The sequence below is a fragment of the Geotrypetes seraphini genome, chromosome 4, assembly GCF_902459505.1.
Source record: "Geotrypetes seraphini chromosome 4, aGeoSer1.1, whole genome shotgun sequence".
In the NCBI taxonomy this organism is placed as follows: Eukaryota; Metazoa; Chordata; class Amphibia; order Gymnophiona; family Dermophiidae; genus Geotrypetes; species Geotrypetes seraphini.
In genome coordinates this window covers 252002601-252023160 of record NC_047087.1, presented here as the reverse complement: position 1 = coordinate 252023160, position 20560 = coordinate 252002601, and the positions used below count along the sequence as shown (strand labels likewise).

Sequence of the window (20560 nt, the reverse complement as noted above, 5' to 3'; positions counted from 1 at the left end):
ATGTATCTAGCATTTGTACTTTAGATACAAAATGCAAGAAACTTATATCTATGAAGGGCAATTCTGCAACCTAGGCACTCATATAAAGAGCACATTAATACACATCAAAGTTTAGAATACTGGCATGTACATTACACCCAATAATTCTAGTATGGCACTTATTTGCTATTCTGCAAATATCTGTTAATGTATTTGCAAGGGAGATATACATAGAGCCAGATCATAAATAGGACATAGCCAGGGATCCCACTTACATGTGTACTGCAAGTTACACACATTCTTGCCATATCTAGGCATGCACACTTATATCAGTTTATAGCTAGAGTGTGCTTGCCTAAATGTTTAGCACATTGATAACCAGTTATGCATATACAGTAAAACCTTGATTTGCTAGCATAATTCATTCCAGAAGCATGCTTGTAATCCAAATCACTTGTGTATTGCCACCACTCTGCTGCCCGGGATCGGGACTCCACAGCACTACTAGTGGTTGAACATTAGAATTACACCGACATGTGACCCCAACTGGAGTCACCCTGCAGGATTGGAGTGATGTGAGGAACACAGTAAAACACAACTCCAAAGTTATATAATAAGGTGACTTTTACTCTCATCAAAAATAAAGTTCAAAATGGCATAACAAAAATATATAATCATTTTTGTCCCACAGAAGCAAAACCAAAAACCACATTACAAAATGAGCAAAATAAAAGTTCAAGTTTTTCCTTCTTTTCACCAGAGGAAAAAACAATGTTCTTGAGCACTGGCTCACCTTAGAGCTAATGGCCAGAAAGTGCTCTTCACCTGCTCCCAAACAGGCAACCACAACTAAAGTCCTCTGCACTGCTCTATGCACTGCTTGCAGATATTCAATAGAAGCCTCCAGCAGAGTAAGAAGCCCTGCTGGGTAAAACAAGAGTGTCCCAGGTTTGCCTTACAATTAACTTTTCAATCAGCTATTCAAAATACCCGCCCAGGGTGTTAGCAAACCTCACCCAAATGAGCACTCTTAGCTTCAACAACTACCATATTTTCACGCATATAACACGCGCGTTATACACGATTTTTACAAACCGTGCATAACCTTGCGCGTTATACGTGTGAGCGCGTTTTACAATGTTTTTTTTACATAGTTCCCCCCCGACGTCCGATTCACCCCGCAGGACAGCTCGCACCCTCCCCCCCGATGTCCGATTCACCCCTCCCCCGCAGGACTGCTCGCACCCCCACCCCGAAGGACCACTCGCACTCCCACAGCCTCCCCACCCCCCCATCATGGAGAAGCTCCTACCGTTCTCCTGCTGCTTCCTCTGCCGGCGGTCCCGGGCCTTCTGTGAGCCCTGCTCTGAAATGCTTCCTCTTCCGATGGTCCCGGCCCTTCTGTGAGCCCAGCGTCTGCGCTGCTTCCTCTTCCGGCAGTCCCGCCCTTTCTTTGACGTCAGAGAAAGGGTGGGACCGCCGGAAGAGGAAGCAGCGCAGACGAAGGGCTCACAGAAGGGCTGGGACCGCCGGAAGAGGAAGCAGCAGGAGAACGGTAGGAGCTTCTCCATGATGGGGGTGGGGGGGTGGGGAGGTTGTGGGGGTGGAGTGGTCCTTCGGGGTAGGGGTGCGAGTGGTCCTGCAGGGGGGTGAATCGGACGTCGGGGGGGGGCATCAGGCTTTCAGGGTGGGGACAGGACTTCAAGGGGGAGAGGAGAGTCGGGGCGGGCCAGAGGAAAGTCGGGGTGGGCGAAAGGAGAGTCGGGTGGCTACGGGAGAGTCGGGGCGGCATGCGCGGTATATGGGTGTGCGCGGTATATAAAAATTTCTTTACATAAATTACAGTTTCCCGCGCGCTATACCCGTGTGCGCGTTTTACACGGGTGCGCGGTATATGAGTGAAAATACGGTAAACCCCACAATACTGAGTTCCCAAACCAGTAAGTCCCAACAAAACTCCCAGTGCAGAAAAATAGATCATCAGCACCTGGCAGTAAGTCCAACCTGCATAGGTTCAGGATCCTGAAAGAACTCCTCAGGCAAGCTCCCATGAAAATCCATCGGAGTTTCTTCCTCAATGTCCTGCAGATCCAAGGTGTCTCCAGCCTCAATTACCTCCATAGGTGTACTGGTATCACCACTGCCTGAACCAGGGGGGTCATCCTGGGAGAGGAACCTGATCTTTCTCCCTAGCTTGCCTGCCTGCTTCTCCCAAGGTGTTGGCTTTTCTAGAGCAGGGCGACGCCCTGATCTAGCTGAGTCAGCAGGCAACAGCACCGCTCTTGGGCTCCCCTGGTGGCGACCTGGATGTTGACAGCCTAGTGACTTTTCAGAGATTTTGGGCCCCCCTGGGGTTCAACTGGGAAATTACCATCCTCAGGATCAGGACAGACCTTGTAATTTCCCTTCCTGGTTTTCTTCTTTACTTCTCCCTCTGTCTTAACTGGGACCTTGGCAGACCTAGCGTCTGACTGGTCACAATATCAAAGCGAATTTCCCCATAAGAAATAATGGAAACTCAGATGATTCATTCCACAACCCCAAAACTTTAATACAAAATACTATATGTACTTGTATTTTGCAAGACCTCACTTATTTAGAACAGTCACTACACTCCTGCAGCATCAGAGAGAGAAGAACCATCAGCTCAGTTGTGATGATGTGACGCGTGTATACTGTATGTACTCATACTGCAAGACTTTGCTTGTTTAGAACAGTCACTACACTCCTGCAGTGTCAGAAAGAGAACCATCAGCACAGTTGTAATGTGTGTATACTATATGTACATGTATTGCAAGACATTGCTTGTATAGCAAGTTAACATTTAATAAAATGTTTTGCTTGTCTTGCAAAACGCTTGCAAACCAAGGTTTTACTGTATTCTATAACATAACCTAGGTTATACAATTAAAGACATAAAGTAGACTGATCTAGAAGACTAGGAAGACCTTCTTAGAGAAATACTGTATTCACATCAGGAAATGGATTCAAGTCATGTTTATGCATTGGGGATTTGGAGAAGAATGAGGAGTGTGTGTTAGCCATATTGTAGCCTTCAGCTCTGTTACATGCCAGGTCCCGGCCTCTATTTCTCTAAATAACCAGCTGATCTAATTGTTTATGCCATATCATTCAATAAAGAAAGTCTGAGAATGAAATGATTGAATTGCAGACCACTGTGGGTATTAAATTATTTTTTTAAACAGATCTGAATTATTTAGTGCTACTAGTGACTGTTTTATATTCAGCATTATGACATTGCACATATATCAAAAGGTCAGTTAAAATTTTTTAAAACAGAAATTGTCTATATGATGTATAGATAAGGCTCCTTTTATCAAGCTGTGGTAGGTGGTTAACGCGCGGAATACCGCACGTTCAATAGCCTGCCGCGCTAGTCGCTAACGCCTCCATTGATGAGGTGTTAGTTTTTTGGTGTGCCGCGGGGGTTATCACATGATGAAATGTCTGACGCGCTAACCCCCGTAGCGCACCTTGATAAAAGGAGCCCATAGTAAAAAAAAAAAAAAAAAAGCATCTAAATGATTAAATAAAAAGGCACTATACCTGTATTCATCCTGAGTAAACCGTGGAATTATTGATGGTTGCAACACTGTTATTATTACAGTAGAGGTATTAAATTTCACAGGATCACCATCATCATAAGCAATAACCAACAACTAAAAATAAACAAAGGTCACTAAATTAACCTGGGAAGAAAGATTAATGAAACAGTTTCTCCAAAGAAAATTCCAATTAGGATGGAACAATCAGCTAAATCATGCCATGCAGGACCACTGTACAAACCTTTGGCTGACATATTACTGACACACAGAATGATTTTTATATCAGAAAAGACCACATCAGAATTTATTTCATTCAATATTTTTAATATCATGCAAATCTTCTTATTTAGAAACATTATCTAGGCCACAAATTTGAACACAATTTTTGAATTAAGAAAACAAAACATTATACTAATGCATTTCCAAAGATCATAGTAATTGTTTAAACAATTGCAAAATATTTTGAGTCTATATAAGGAGTTCTATTTTTTCCAGATACCATGTATATTGAGATGTTCATGTAATAGGCATTACATTGGCAAAACTATTAGGGCTATCAGGACATGGATGATTTGGTATAAGAGGGAGTGCTGAAAAGTTCTCAGCCCAACTAAGAAGAGAATATGGGGCTCATAATCGAAAGAAAAAAAGTCCAAAAACCGGCCTAAGTCGGCACTTGGACGAACATTTCTCACAAACGTCCAAGCGCCGATAATAAAACTGGGCTTTGGACATATTTCTAAATGACCTAGGCCTTCATAGTGCCGCTCAACGTCCAAAGCTAAACAGGACGTTTCGGGAGGTGTGTCGAGGGCGGGAGTTGGGCGGGATGTGGGCCGGCTTAGACTTAGTCGTACAGCATGTATAACCGAAGGTTTAACAACAGAGCCTAGACGGAACATGTAAAACATGGTCTAAGTCACAAAAAAACACCTAAAGTCACCAGATAAGCACTGCAAACACATAAAACAGACCCCCACACACTACCCCAGTGATCGCCAACCCCCAACCCCCATAAAAATTTTATTCACAACTTTAAATTTCAGCCTCCAGACCATAATCAACTGGCCGCCTGGCATAGGAAAGCCTAGTCGTCCAGCCCAGAGGCAGCTTAAGTCATCTTGGGGGTGGGTTATGGACCCATAGAGAGGAGGACCTATGCCCATAAGCCCCTGTAATCACTGTATTGATACTTAAACATGTGCACTTCCCTATACACCCCCAAAACCCTTTTTTACTGGCATATAAGTGGCTCCTGCAGCCATAAGGGCTATAGGGGTGGTAGATAAGTGGGTCTAGGGGATTCTGGAGGTGGTTGGGGGGCTCTCGTCACCTATAAGGGAGCTGTAGGGAGGAGAAGACATGGCACCCTATTTGTGAAGTTCACAGCAGTGTCCTGTAAGGTACCCCACTATTTAGGTGACATGTCTGGTTGTGCAGTCCATCACTTTGCAGACCCCTCCCACGTCCAACAGGGCTTGTTCTAGGTGTTTTGGACTTGGACGGATAGGTGGACGGAAATGTGGTATAAAGATGGATGATTTAGCAGCTTGGACTATCAGATTGGCAGGACGTATAATAAGACGATTTTCAAAAGTAAAAAATAGTTGGATGTATCTTTCGAAAATGTGTCTTAGGCTCTTTTTAACTTTGGACAACTTGCGAGATGGATGTATACGGATTTAGACGTCCCTTTTGATTATGCCCCTACACATGGATATGGTTCAATCAATGAGCTAAAACAATGTCTAACAATAGAATTTTGTTTCTGTAAATTGGCCCTTAACAAAATAAGATAACACTCTTTTCAGTTACAGTGGCAAAATAACACACTCCGAATTTTGGAAGTTGGTTAGTTGGTCAGAGAACTTTTCAGCACCCCCTCATAGGAGCAGTTTAAGATAGAGATCAGTTAAAGCATTTTTTGTAGTTCATTGTTTCAGTAAAGGGCATAGATTTCAGTCAATATAGTGTTTTGCTAAATTTAACGAAGATGATTGTAACAAGATGTTGCTGAAACTTGACAACAATTGATCTTTCTTTTAAGGTCACTGAGCAGATAAGATTACGTACCAATATCAAATGGGGATTTTTTTTTTGCCCCATTTTGTCAAGCCATGTTACAGTTTTTGTAATCACCTGCTGTTTAATCTAGGAATAAGCAGTGCATTTCCACAAGTCCATCTTAATAATGGCTTATGGACTTTTCTTTTAGGAAATTATCCAAACATTTTCATAAACCCTGCTAAGCTTACAGCTTTCACCACTTTCTCTGGCTATGAATTCCAGAGTTTAATTACAGGTTGAGTAAATAAATATTTTCTCTGATTTGTTTTAAATCTGTTACTTAGTGGGAATTCAAGGGTCACTAACCAATTTACTGTCGCATGTGCTAACCATTTTAGCATGCTCTGACAATTAGCACGGGCCAAATGGTAAGATGCCCATTATACGAGTCATGAGTATCTAGCATTTAGCACACGCTAATTCTTAATTGGTCAGCACCCCTTGATGAATTCATTGCATGCCTCCTAGTGCTATCCACTCTTACCACAACCTCTGGCAATGCGTTCCAGAGCTTAACTATTCTCAGAGTGAAAGATAGGTGCCAGAAATATAGGTAAGGGTTTCCCAGGCCTACATTTCCAGTGCCTATCTTTGTTGTGAATCGTGCCTACGTAGGTGTTTTATAGCATCTAATACCACTTCTGGCATTAGCCATGCCCATAGTAGTGTTAAGCATGATTCCGGTGCCTTTTATTCAGGCGCCGGTAGGCATTTTAATTTTACAATTTTTTACCATTTTAAAAGCCATGTCCAAAACACAGCAATTAAACTTCTAAAGAACCTTTGTGCCTGTGATCCTGTATCCCAAGCACTAATGTCAGCCCACTAGCTACCCATAGCCAAATGCTGTGTCTTCAAAGGCTTAGTGCTTACATTTAAGTCCTTTCACAACTTGGCGCCCTGTTACATATCAGCCAAACTCCCACTGTACATCTCAAACAGACCCCTCCACTCCCAGGAGGAAACATGTCCACCCTCTGGTCAGAGCCTCTGACTAGAAAATACCAGACGCAGATCTTCCACACATCAAATCCTTTGAAGGACTTTTGAGTTTAGGAAAGCAATAAAAATCTACCTCTTCTCCAAATGGAAGAAAAACTCAGATGTCTCAATCTGTCCCTCTTTTTCTGGATTGAAAAACAGCAAATAGGTTTCTTAAACTAACTTACATGTCCAAGTTAATTAAAGAAAAGATCTCAGTTGCAAGTTAATCCTTTCTTTAATGAATCTTCTTTACATATAGCCTTTTCAAGAGAAAGGAATTTAAAAGACATGCTAAATCCAGCAATGTTTAGATCTAAATCAAACAAGAATACCAGCGTGTTACCTTTGGGTCATCATAAATGCAGGTCATGTAGTATCTGCAACGTTACCTTGCAGATGAAATATTTTACCAATCCGGCTGATGAGAGGACATATAAAATCCGTCATTTCTTGGATTGTAAATCAGATCACATTGTGTATATCATTGCCTGTCCCTGTCCAAAATGATATGTAGGTATGTCCACTTGACCATTTAAAACAAGAATGCTTGAACATAAATTGAATCTCAAAAGGAAAAAATTAAATGCTCCACTGGCGGAGCATTGCTTAGAATTAAATCACACTTTTGATGAATTGAAATGTTTCTGCATTGATAAAGATATACAGCATTGCCATGGTAGTGATCGCCCAAAAATTTACTACAATGGGAGGCCTGCTGGATTTTCAAATTAAAGACTGTAAAACCTAAGGGGCTCATAAAAATAATTTTTAAAAAAACATCTAAAAAGTGGCCTAAATGGGTACTTGGATGATCAAAAAGCCTGATCGTCCAAGTACCCATAACCAAAGTAGACGTATCTAAAACCAGCTTAGGCTTTTCCCCTGACTCTAAAGGCATAGAGTGAAAAGAGACATTTTTAGAGGAGGGGAAGGGCGAGAGGTGGGCTGACCTAGACTTAGGCGTACAGCAGGTATAACCAAATATTTTGACAGGTTGCCTAGTCGGCACTTAAACATTTTGACTTAGATTAAGTCAAAACAGGTATAAGTGCAGAAAAAAGGCCCGATGAGCTGATGGTGGCTGCCACGATTAGCTCAGCGGCCCGGCAACCTATGCACCCTCCCACAACAACCATTGTGGCAGGAGAGATGGCTCAGCTCCCCTGCCGCGAAGCCAATCACCCCTCTACTCGAACTGCCGCAACCCGCGGCAGGAGAGATGCCCAATCTCTCCTGCCGCAGTTTGTGGCAGTTCGGGTAGAGGGGTGATCGCATTGTGGCAGGGAAGATAGCCAATCCCTCCTGCCGCATTAACGATCCCGAAGTGCCATCAACCGCGGCACTTGAGATTGTTATCGCAGCAGGAGAGATAGCCAATCTCTCCTGCTGCAATGCATCACCCCCTCCCCCAACAAGATTGGACCAGGAGGGAGCCTAAGCCCTCCTGGCACGGCGACTCACACCTTGGATGAAAATGATCCAGGCAGGAAGAAGCCCAACCCCTCCTGCCCAGGCGACCCCCTCACCCCCCACCCCCACTAAGATACAGGCAGGAGGGATCCCAGGTCCTCCTGCCCTCAATGCACCCCCCTCCCATGATCAACTACCTGAAGCCCCCTGATCGGCCCAACACCCGCCGACCCATGGTCCCAAGCCCGTTCCTCCAGCTGGCCCACCATCCCTTGAATGGTGGGCCTTAGTGCCTGATTGGCCCAGGCGGCTCAAACCCCGCCCACAGGTGGGGCCTGAGGTGCCTGGGCCAACCGGAATCAGCCCAGTAGCCTTAGGCCCCTCCTATGGTCGGAGCCTTAGGCACATGGGCCGGGTTGGGCGATGACTCAGCACCATCTTTGAATTGAATAGCGTTAGCAGAAAAGCTGCTCACAGTAAGTACTCCTTTGGCTAAGTGTTAGAATAACTTGCATTTTGATATCCATGAGTTACAAGATTTTAAAAGCATTGTTTTTTGGTTTGTAGGATTTAAAGACCTTTCAAGAAGCCAAATAAATTTGGTGAAACGGGCCCCTTCGGGCTATGGGCTACTAGCTGCCGGCCATTTAAAGATAAGTGTTGGTGTTTAATTGCACTTTAAAAGATTTTGTTTGTGAATCACTTATGAGTTAATATTTTGCATAATATCACTAAGAATTTTCACTTGGAGAGGTTTTTGATCGATGAGAGAGCTTGACCTCCTAATAAACTGACTGTCATTATTGACATTAATCAGTGCAGGCATCTGAGATCTTTTTCTCTCTTTAAATAACATGGACATGTAAGTTGGTTTAAGAAACCTGTTTGCTGTTTTTCAATTTGAAATTTTGAGGTTTAAGTCCATTATTTGGTTATTTAGTATTACACTTCTTTTTCAATGACTACAGAGATTTAGAGGCAGCAGGTAATTCTCTTAGAGGTGGGGGCCACATCACATTACTCCCAAGATTTTATCAAATCTGATCATGTTATGATTACTGTTATAAAATAGTCCCAGAACCATTACCTATTGTTCTAATCCATACACTTTACTAAGAGCTAGGTCTAGAAATGCTTCACCTCTTGTAGGTTCCTGAATCAGCTGCTCCATACAGTAGTCCCTGATTCCGTCAAGGAATTTTACCTCCCTAGCATATATTGATGTTACATTTTCCCGGTCAATATCGGATTAATTGAAATCACCCATTATTATTGTGTTAACCAGTTTGTTAACCAGTTGATAACATTTCAGCATCTGTCTGTTTATTTTGGTCAGAGAGTCTAATTCTATAAACGGCACCTAGCAGCGCCTAATTCCTAGACACCGTTCAGTGCAGTTGTCAATCAACTGTTAGGCGGCGTCTACAGAATTGCAACTAGTGGCACTTAAGTTGGCTTAGGCACTGGTAAGCATCATAATGCTTGGTACTGGTATATTGGGCCAGGGTTCTCCTGACCTGGTTTACGGACACAGAAGCCTGCTTACACCTAAGTCATACCATGTCTAGTCTCCTTCTTAATCACACCCAATTTTCAGGTAGGTGCCTTGCCAAATTCTGTGTGGAACTCAAAATTATTATTATTTAATTAGCTTTTAATGGCCTGATCAATAAACCAATTTTCCAGAGAAGAGAAAATGGTAAAACTAGAGGACATAATTTGAGGTTGCAGGGAGGAAGATTCAGGAGAAATGTGGAGAGGGTAGTAGATGCCTAGAATGCCCTCCCAAGGGAAGTGGTAGAGAGGAAAACAGTGATATAATTTAAAAAAAAGTGTGGGATAAACAGAGGATCTCTAATTAGAAAACAAAGGATGTAAATTAAAGAACTAAGGCCAGTACTGAACAGACTTGCATGGTCTGTGTCCCATATGTGGTGATTTGGTGAAGGATGGTCTGAGGAGGGCATCATAGGAACTCCACTAACTTGGAACATGAGGATGTTGCTGAACAGATTTTATGGTGGATATTAGAGAATGAAACGAGGACCGTTTACCACGGTAAACCGTAGGTCACCGCAGTAAATCAGCAGGAATGGAGACATTTGCAACTGGTTTACCACAGGAATGGGGACAAGACCTTTCACCGCCCCGCGGGAATGGGGACAAAACCTTTTACCGCCTTGTGGGAGTGGTGAAAAGTCTTACTCCTGTGGTAAAAAAAATTGTGCCCGTGTCAGACTTGGTATCTTCTCCCCAGCTCCTCTTGCACCTATTTTACCTTCAGGAGCCAGCCATGCTACGATGAAGACGGAAGGAACCTAAAACCAAAGCCTGAGACCAATGTGATTTGAAGAATAAAATTACCAGACAACAAAAAGAAAAAAAAAATTATTTTATATTTTGTGATTAGAATATTTCAGATTTGAAATATGTATCCTGCTAGAGCTGGTATATAACTGGGGACCGCAAAGTCCAGGCTGTGCTTCTTTAGCTTCCAGCTGGCTTAGGGCTCTCTCTCTGACCAGGGGGTAGCTGCCCTAGTTGCACTCCCCTAACATTATTTTTGCCATGTATGACTAAATTACTCTGTTAGCTTGATTTTTCTATATAGCATTCTGTAGTAGTGAAGGGGATATTTGTGAAAGGGAGGTGTAGATGGGTTTTGTTGAACCTTGCTCTGTTTTATTTGTGTTTATAAAATGACAATTGTCAGAGGAGAAGCTTCTGCCCACACATAAATGACTGCAGGGCGGCATAGGCAGGCTTCGCCGGCATCAGTTTCTTTTCTAAAGTGCCACGAAGGTAAGGGAGAGGGAGGGAGGGAGATAGATTTGGCCGGAGGTAGGGAGGGAAGGGTCTGCGTGCATGATCGGTGACTGCGCGCCTTCCCTCCCTTAAGTTTCTTTACGCCGCGAAGGTAAGGGGGAGGGAGGGAGATTCTCAGGCCGCTGAAGGGTGGTGAGGTGGCGAGAGGGAAGGGTGGATGCTGTGGGGACGGGGCGGTGAAGTGGATGGCGGGTTCGGTGACGGGGCGGTAAAGGGGTTGGCGGGAACAGGGCAGTGAAGGGGACGGACGGGGCCATGACGGGGACAGATTTTTTTCCCTGTGTCATTCTCTAGTGGATATCCTACAAATAGGATGGTTGGTTAGGCTGGAGTGAGCTTGGACGGCAACTTCAGCATTTGAAACCTAGGACAATACCAGGTGGACTTTACAGTCTAGAAATACCAAAGAAGAAACAAGTTAATTTAATCATGTATTTTTAATGGGTATCACTAATGGGCAGACTGGATGGACCATTCTGGTCTTTATCTGCCGTCATTTACTATGCCACATGTCTACTAAGTAAGTTTGTGTTCCACATGAAACTCAGCTAGGCACCAGAAATCTAGACACCTAGCGGCACCTAGTCTGTATAGAATGTATAGCATAAGGGACCCTGTGCCTAGTAGCTGTCCTTTATACTGATATTATAGCAATTTTTTTTTCCAAAACAGTTTATTAAATGATAAAGACCAAACAGATCAAGTACAATAACATTTTTCCAGCTACAGAATACAGGAACAAAACAACAACAGCAGCAAACCACCCAACAGGAAGAGCTCGGATATTATAGCAATTTTAAAGTAGCCCCTTTTAATTCTAGCCTGCTGAAGGAACATTGGCAATCAACTGGCTATTGTTGTTAAATAAAATAATTATAAGCCTAATCATAAAAATTAATTGTGGTGGATAAGTAAAAGGGAATGCAATTCAATAAACTGGAAAATGTACATGTATTGAATTGATGTGCAGAAGTGTATACTTACCTATGGAAGTGCCAACTATAAAGGCTTGTATAACTTATATAGGGGTCCTTTTAATATCTAGTCCACTTATCCAACAATTCTATGCAGGTAACATGACATACATAATAACAAGAAATAAAACATACACTCAAATATGCAAAACAAAGACAAATTTAATAAAATCATCAAAATAAAATCTTTAAAAAAAATCATGCCCACCAACCCTGTTGACTAAGAATAAAGAAATCTCCCCCACGCCCCCGTTTGTCACTTGATAAAACAACGTTCCAACAAAGCTCTTTTCAGACCTTTTCTAAACTGCAGAAATGTAGAAACCTGTCTTAGTTCCAATGGTAAGGCATTCCAACACACAGGACCTTACACTGATAGCATAGTCTTGCGACTCACTGAGAGCCTCACAACACTCAACAGAGGCACCTCCATAACATCCTGTCTGACAAGTGTAACAGAAGCACAGGACAGTACAACTGCAAAACAGAATGCAAAACCAACAAACAATTGTCCTGTAACAATCTGAAAATTATGCACAAAACTTTAAATTCAATCCATGCACCGATCCGCAGCCAATGAAAATTTCACCTCTTAACTTTATCCTATACCTTCTCATTCCAGAGATTCCTTTAAAATGAAAGAGACTCACCTCATGCACATTTATGCCATGTAGGTATTTAAACATCTCTATCATATTTCCCCTCTTCCGCCTTTCCTCCAAAGTATACTTATTGAGATCTTTAAGAATATCCCCATACGCCTTATCACGAAGACTCCTGACCACTGAGGCCTTCCTCTGGACTGACTCCATCCTGTTTATGTTTTTGAATGTGCAGTCTTTGGAACTGTATACAATATTCTAAATGAAGTCTCAATAGAGTCTTCTACAGGGACATAAATATCTCCTTTTTTCTACTATCCGGGGTCTTTTTGCTCCTCATTGAGTTTTTTGAATGTTTCTATTTTTTTTCTGGAGTGGTTTATATGACATTTATCAATAGCTTATATTTTAGTGGCCTTTTAGCATTACTATCATGTGCTTGGACTAAAGAGGACTGTGAAGAATTACAAAGGGACCTGAACAAACTAGGGGAGTGGGCGTCGAGATGACAGATGAAGTTCAATGTAGAGAAATGTAAATTATTGAATGTAGGAAGCAGAAACCCGAGGTACAGATATACAATGGGAGGGATGTTATTGAGTGAGAGTACTCAAGAAATGGACTTGGGGGTAATTGTGGACAAAACAATGAAGCCGACGGCACAGTGCGCAGCGGCCGCTAAGAGAGCAAATAGAATGCTAGGTATAATCAAGAAGGGTATTACAACCAGAACGAAAGAAGTTATCCTGCCGTTGTATCGGGTAATGATGCGTCCGCGTCTGGAGTACTGCGTTCAATACTGGTCACCATACCTTAAGAAGGATATGGCGATACTCAAGAGGGTTCAGAGGAGAGCGACACGCTTGATAAAGAGTATGGAGAACCTTTCATACACTGAGAGACTGGAGAAACTGGGGCTCTTTTCCCTGGAGAAGAGGAGAATTAGAGGGGATATGATAGAGACTTACAAGATCATGAAGGGCATAGAGAAAGTAGAGAGGGACAGATTCTTCAAACTTTCAAAAACTACAAGAATGAGAGGGCATTCAGAAAAATTAAAAGGGGACAGATTCAGAACCAATGCTAGGAGGTTCTTCTTCACCCAACAGGTGTCACCTGGAATGCGCTTCCAGAGGGTGTGATAGGACAGAGTACGATATTAGGGTTTAAGAAGGGATTGGACAATTTTCTGAAGGAAAAGGGGATAGAGGGGTATAGATAGAAGACTACTACACAGGTCCTGGACCTGTTGGGCCGCCGCGCGAGCGGACTGCTGGGCACGATGGACCTCTGGTCTGACCCAGCAGAGGCACTTCCTATGTTCTTATGTTCATGTTAAATCAGCAATTCTAGCCAGTTGGTTACCTTTTTATACTTTAATACCATTACCAATATCATTTTATACACATACTTAAAGTTCAGATGGGAGGAAATCTAATTCTTTTAAATTTATGTTGCCTCGTATTTTCTGCCTAGAGAGATTAAAAACTTCTCTGTTTTCATTTGTGGTATAAAAACTTCCCGAGCTAGATAAAAATTATTACCAGATTTCATTTAACTAAAGATGCTGCAATTAAAATAATTCATAGAAAAAGTGACACCCAAAATAAACCAGTCATGTCATGTTGTCAAGCAGAAGTTCAGTGTATGAATATGGTAAACAGCTTCTAAAGTCCAATTTTCATCTGCTGTCCTTTTGTTGTATTAAATAAACTACCAATAAACCAGTGGATAACAATTTTTGTCAACTTTGTTCAGCTGAAGGAACAGATGACCACCATCTGAATGGTCAATCTTGGTAGGAGGTGCGAGAGCCTTGTGTATAATTTTACTGAACTTATTGTAAGTTCTGTCTAAGTAAACTGCAAAAGAAAATACACTTGAGACTTATATGATAGATCAGAATATATTTTGTTCATTCATAGTACTTTGCAGTCCTTGTTGTCATGATTGACCAGGTCCTCTGTGTGATGTGTCCTACTGCATCAGTGGTCTTGATTTGGGCACTTGCCCACTAGGCCCTTTTTTACTAAGCTGTGGTAAAGGTTTCTACTGCAGCCCATGGTATTAAATGCTTCAACTCTGCACTGACATTCAAGAATTCTGTGAGCGTTGGAGCAGCATCAGACCATTTAGCGCTCTGGACCATGGTAGTAACCTCTACTGCTGCTTAGTAAAATGTGTGTGTTGGGGGAGGGGGGGAGCGTTAATTAGCGTCATTGCTTCCTTTCTGGAGAAAGTAAATTGGCAATATAAAAATCCATTCAGAACAATCAAAGGTAGCAGTATAAGGCTGAGTAAAATTGGTGGGGAGAGAGGCAGTAAGATTAAGTTGTTGGTGAGAAATAAATTTGAACACATTGCAGGGGAGAGGGTATTTTTTTAAAGTTAAGAAGCAGCTCCCAACATCACCAAAATCTTTTGACTATCAGACTCATATACTATTGCTACATAATATATTACCAAGCTTAGGGATACAGACAACAGAACCATAATTTGGTGGAAATGTCCTGGGGAAGATGGACTTACTGTGGTATCATCTAATCACTTCTGCAATCCTGTGGTATCATGTAATCACCTCAGTTGGGGGAAGACTTATATTGATGATGCTACAATTTACTCCCCCACATTTTTTATTTAGAATAGTTGGATCATTAGATGATGGCCTCAGCAAAACTTTCTTTCAATTCTGAGGTAGCATCCGACTCCCTCCTTTTATAAAACTGTGGTAGAGGTTTCTACTGCATGCTGGCGAGGAAAATGCTTCAACGCTCATAAGAATTCTATGAGAGTCGGAGCATTTACCCTGCCAGTACACAGTAGAAACTTTTACCACAGCTTTGTAAAAGCCAGTGAAAATGAGAGCACTTTAATACCAATGTACCTCAGTTGGGTGCTTGCTTGGTATTGAAAAAAAAATCTTTACTAAGCCCATTGTCTGATGGTCTGACCATTATAAATACAAGTTGGGGGAACTTTCTTAAGAGATCAGATTCCACAGGTGATCCTTGCGGGGAGGAATGCTGGCCTAGTGCCTAACCCTCAGTAAGCCTGGTTCTAAGAGAGAGGTTGTACAGAATCAGCATTAAAAGATAGTTTTCACAGCAATCTGTGAACTACTGTCTGCCTCTGTTGAGGCAAGGCTCTGGTGTTAATTCCTTCCCACCCACCCCAAGGCAGAGCTTTTTGATTTATAGGCTCTCCAGCTAACCAGGAACAGGGCATTACTTTCGTAGGATTTTTCTGCCCTTTCTTTTTTTTCTTCCAGGTGTAAATACATCTGCACCACAGTATGACTGGGAAACTTCGTATCACTAAAGCTGCTGCTCAGGTTAGAACTTCTGTCTCTGTGCAGACAGAAAATGTTACTCAGACAGAGGGTACAAGCTGTCTTCAGCTTGAATCCTTCATGAAGGAAGTAAAAGAACTGAGAGAGGAGGTGGCAAGACTGAGAAGCATCCATGAAAATGAGAGGTACATCGATGAAATGGTTCATGAGGCATCAAAGATTTCAAGCAGTGGGGAAGAAGATGCTGTGCTGAGAGAAGGCAGCTAGACTCAGATTACGGAACACTGCTAGATTGGTACTATGACTCCCCTTCCCCTTGAACTGAAGAACTGGTATACTGTCTTGGAAGTGGAGGAAATGAGAGCATCCCAAGGAGAGGAAGAACCAAAGCTTGAAATCCTGAAAATTACTGGATCCGTGACCATTAGGAGGCATAAGGTAATGGTAGTTGGTGATTCCCTTCTGAGGGGTACAGAAGCATCCATCTGTAGACCAGACATGATGTCATGAGAGATATGTTGTCTGCCTGGTGCCAAAATCCAAGATGTTACGGAGAGCTTGCTGAGACTCATCAAGCCTGATGACTACTATCTGATGCTGCTCATCCACATTGGCACTAATGATACTGCCAGGTACCCCTGCAAATGTGTCAAAAGTGACTTTGTGGCTCTGGGAGAGAAGGTGAAGCAGTCAGATATACAGGTGGTATTCTAGTCCATCCTCCCTGTGAGGGTAAAGACCAGGGCAGAGAAGCTTGCATCCTGGTGATTAATGCATAGCTACAAGGATGGTGTCGTTGAGAGCATTTTGGTTTTCTGGACAATGGGAAGATCTTCCAAGGGCTGCTGAGCAGGGACGGTGTGCATCTATAAAAGAAGGGAAGCGGGCTGGCTAATCTACTGAAGAGGGGTTTAAACTAGAAATGATGGGGCAGGATGATCAAAGCTCCCGGGTGAATACAAGCCCTCAGGTAAGTAAATCACTGAATACCTCTACACCAGTGGTCTCAAACTCGCGGCCCGCCAGGTACTATTTTGATGCCCTCAGTATGTTTATCATAATCACAAAAGTAAAATAAAAGTTTCTTGATCATATGTCTCTTTAGCTATAAATTATACACTTTTCCCTTGGTATTCATGGGGGTTAGGTGCAGAGCCGGACCATGAAGTGTGAAATATCACAAATAACTTCTCGGCCGGATCTGACCCACCCCCGCCTCCCTGGAACCTTACCTGGTGGTCTAGCGGTGAATGGAGGCAGGAAATCACGGCAGTCTTTCTGATGACAGCACTGCACGGGGAAGGAGCATAGGAATATCGCTCCTGCCCCGCTTCACCGCTAGACCACCAGGTAAGGTTCCAGGGAGGCATGGACGGCTTAAAAATATCCAAAAAATGAAAATAGTTTTTTTTGCCAAAAAATCACAAATAACCGAATCCGCAGATACTGAAACCGCGGATTCGGATGGAGAAGTGTAATATTATTATTAAGACTTAGCCAAAAGGAAAGATTTATAAACTATAAAGAGTTTTACCTTATGCAAAATTGTCATTTTTTCTGTGGCCCTCCAAGTACCTACAAATCCAAAATGTGGCCCTGCAAAGGGTTTCAGTTTGAGACCACTGCTCTACATGGATGGGAAAAGGGGGCAATGTCTGGAAAGCAGCATATACTAATGCTAGAAGTATGGCAAACAAGATTCTGCATCTAGAAGCTGTGATGGAAGAAGAGGAGTTGGATATAGTGGCAATCACAGAGACATGCTATACCGGGCTATATGTTCAGGAAAGACAGGGTAGGAAGAAAAGGAGGGGGAGTAGAATTATATGTTAAAGATCATAATAAAGCCCACAATTGCAGGATCTCTGCAGGGCAAGGAAGAAGCACTGTGGATCAATTTAGAAATGGTGAATATATTTACATTGGTGTGATATATAGACCTTCTTCACAGATGGAAGAAGTAGATAGAGATTTAATAGTAGACAATCAGAATACAGTTAAACTTTGGATTGCAAGTAACTTGGTTTGCAAGTGTTTTGCAAGACAAGCAAAACATTTGATTAAATTTTAACTTGATATACAAGCACTGTCTTGCAATACAAGTATATACAGTATACACACATCACAACTGAGCCGATAGTTGTTCTCTCTCTGAAGTTGCGGGAGTGTAGTGATTGTTCTAAACGAGCAAAGTCTTGCAATACGAGTACATACAGTATACATCCGTCACATCATCACAGCTGAGCCAATGATTCTTCTCTCTCTGATGCTGTAGAGACTATTTTAAACGAGCGAGGTCTTGCAATACAAGTACGTATAGTATTTTGTATTAAAGTATTTGGGTTGTTGAACGAATCGTCTTAGTTTCCATTATTTCCTATGGGAAAATTTGCTTTGATATACGAGTGCTTTGGATTACAAGCATGCTCCTGGAACCAAGGTTTTACTGTATATCTAAAAAAGGGGAAGTCTTATTAATAGGTGATTTTAACATGCTGGATGTTGATTGGGGTACGCCTATTATGGGGTCTTCTAAAAGTAGGGAGATCCTAGATTCTCTACAAGGAGAACTGTTTCAGCAGTTAGTAATTGAACCCACGCGGGATGGGGGTCATACTGGACTTAGTGCTTACAAATGGGGAAAGTGTTTCTGATGTTACAGTGGGTGATCATCTGGCATCCAGTGATCACTGCATGGTACAGTTTAATAGTAAGATGGGTATAGAGAGGTCTCATTCAAAACCAATGGTTCTTGACTTTTAAAAAGCTAACTTTGTTTGGATTGAGGTTTATGTTAAGGAATTATTGTCTGGATGGGAACGTCTGGAAGGAGTGGAAATGCGATGGGCAAAACTGAAAGGAGTGACTGTAAGGGCAACAAACCTTTTATTCGGCAAGTAAGTAAAACTAAGAGGAAAAAAAGGCCGCTTTGGCTCTCAAAAGTAGTAGCTGAGAAGGTAAGGAATGAGGTCAGCTTTCATAAACTACAAAAGATCACAGAAAGAGGAAGACAGGCAAAAATATCAGGAAAAGTTAAGAGAGGCTGGTTGTGTAGATCATTAAAGCAAAGATGCAAATGGAAGAAAAAATAGCTGACAGGGTAAAAAGGGGAGACAAGACATTTTTTAGATATATTAGTGATAGGAAGAAGTGCAAAAGTGGCATTGTGATATTCAAAGGTGAAGAGGAGGAATATGTAGAAGCTGATAAAGGCTGAATTACTTAACAAATATTTCTGTTCTGTGTTCACGGCTGAAGTGCTGGAAGTGGAACTGCAGAAGACAAACGTGAATAGGGATGGAGAAGTAATAGACCATGATTGATTTTCAGAGGGTTGTATTCATAAGGAGCTAGCTAAAATAAAGGTAGACAAAGCAATGGGGCTGGATGGGGTGCATCTGAGGGTGCTGAAGGAACTTAGAAAAGTTCTGGTGGCTCCACTGACTGACCTTTTCAATAAGTCCCTAGAGTCAGGAGGACTGGAGAAGATCAGATGTGGCCCTTCTCCACAAAAGTGGAATTAAGGAAGAAGTAAAGAATTGCAGGCCAGTAAGTCTGACTTCTGTGGTAAGCAAATTAACGGAAACACTTTTAAAACAGAGAATGGTCAAGTTTCTGGAATCCTGTGGATTACAGGACCGGAGGCAACATGGATTCATTTGTTGACAAATCTGATTAATTTCTTTGACTGGGTGACCAGAGAATTGGATACAGGATGTGCGTTAGATGTGGTGTATTTAGATTTTAGCAAAGCCTTTGACAGTGTTCCACACAGACATCAAATAAATAACCTGAGTGCCCTTGGGATGGGTCCCAAAATAACAGCTGGGTCAAGAACTGGTCGAGTAGAAAGTGATAGAAGGTAGTGATCAATGGAAATCGCTCTGTGGAAAGTGATATTACCATTGGTATGCCTCAAGGTTCTGTTCTTGTGCCTGTTCTTTTTAACATTTTTATAAATGATATTGCTGAAGGGTTGTCTGGTAAGATTTGCCTCTTTGCGGATGATACCAAAATCTGCAATAGTGTAGACACGCCGGATGGCATGAATAATATGAAGAAATACCTGGCAAAGCTTGAAGAATGTTCTGAAATTTGGCAGCTAAAATTTAATGCTAAGAACTTCAATGTCATGCATTTGGGCTGCAAAAACCTGAGGGAACAGTACAATTTAGGGGGCGAAGAACTTATCTGCATGACAGAAGAGCGGGACTTGGGTGTGATTGTATGTGATGATCCCAAGGTGGCCAAACAGGTTGAAAAGGTGATGGCAAAAGTTATAAGGATGCTAGGTTGCATAGAGAGAGGTATGGCCAGTAGGAAAAAGGAGGTATTGTTGCCACTGCATAAGACTTTGGTGAGACCTCATTTAGAATATTGTGTACAATTCTGGAGGCCGCACCTTCAAAAATATATAAAAAGGATGGAGTTTGTCCAGAGGAAGGCTACTAAAATGGTATATGGTCTTCATCCTATGGCGTATGGGGACAGACTTAAAGATATCAATCTGTATACTTTAGAGGAAAGGCAAGAGAGGGGAGATATGATAGAGATGTTTAAATACCTATGTAATGTAAATGCACGAGTCGAGTCTCTTTCATTTCAAAGGAAACTCTGTAATGAGAGGGCATAGGATGAAGTTAAGAGGTGATAGGCTCCGGAGTAATCCAAGGAAATACTTTTTTACAGAAAGGGTGATAGATGTGTGGAACAGTCTCCCGGAAGAGGTGGGGGAGACAGAGACTATGTCTGAATTCAAGAGGGCCTGGGATAGGCACGTGGGATCTCTCAGAGAGAGAAAGTGATAATGGTTACTGCGGATGGGCAGACTAAATGGGCCATTTGGCCTTTATCTGCCATCAT

General features: G+C 42.3%; 1 protein-coding gene across 6 annotated transcripts in view; it reads right to left on the bottom strand.

Moving 5' to 3' along the window:
* The window catches only part of PCDH15 (protocadherin related 15), a 2123136-nt gene that overhangs the window by 245487 nt on the left and 1857089 nt on the right, over nt 1-20560 (bottom strand). For all 6 annotated transcript variants that reach the window (XM_033941002.1, XM_033941006.1, XM_033941004.1 and 3 more), the window contains one exon: nt 3547-3659. In XM_033941002.1, the coding sequence (XP_033796893.1) occupies nt 3547-3659 (113 nt within the window). The remainder of the gene's footprint in view (nt 1-3546; nt 3660-20560) is intronic.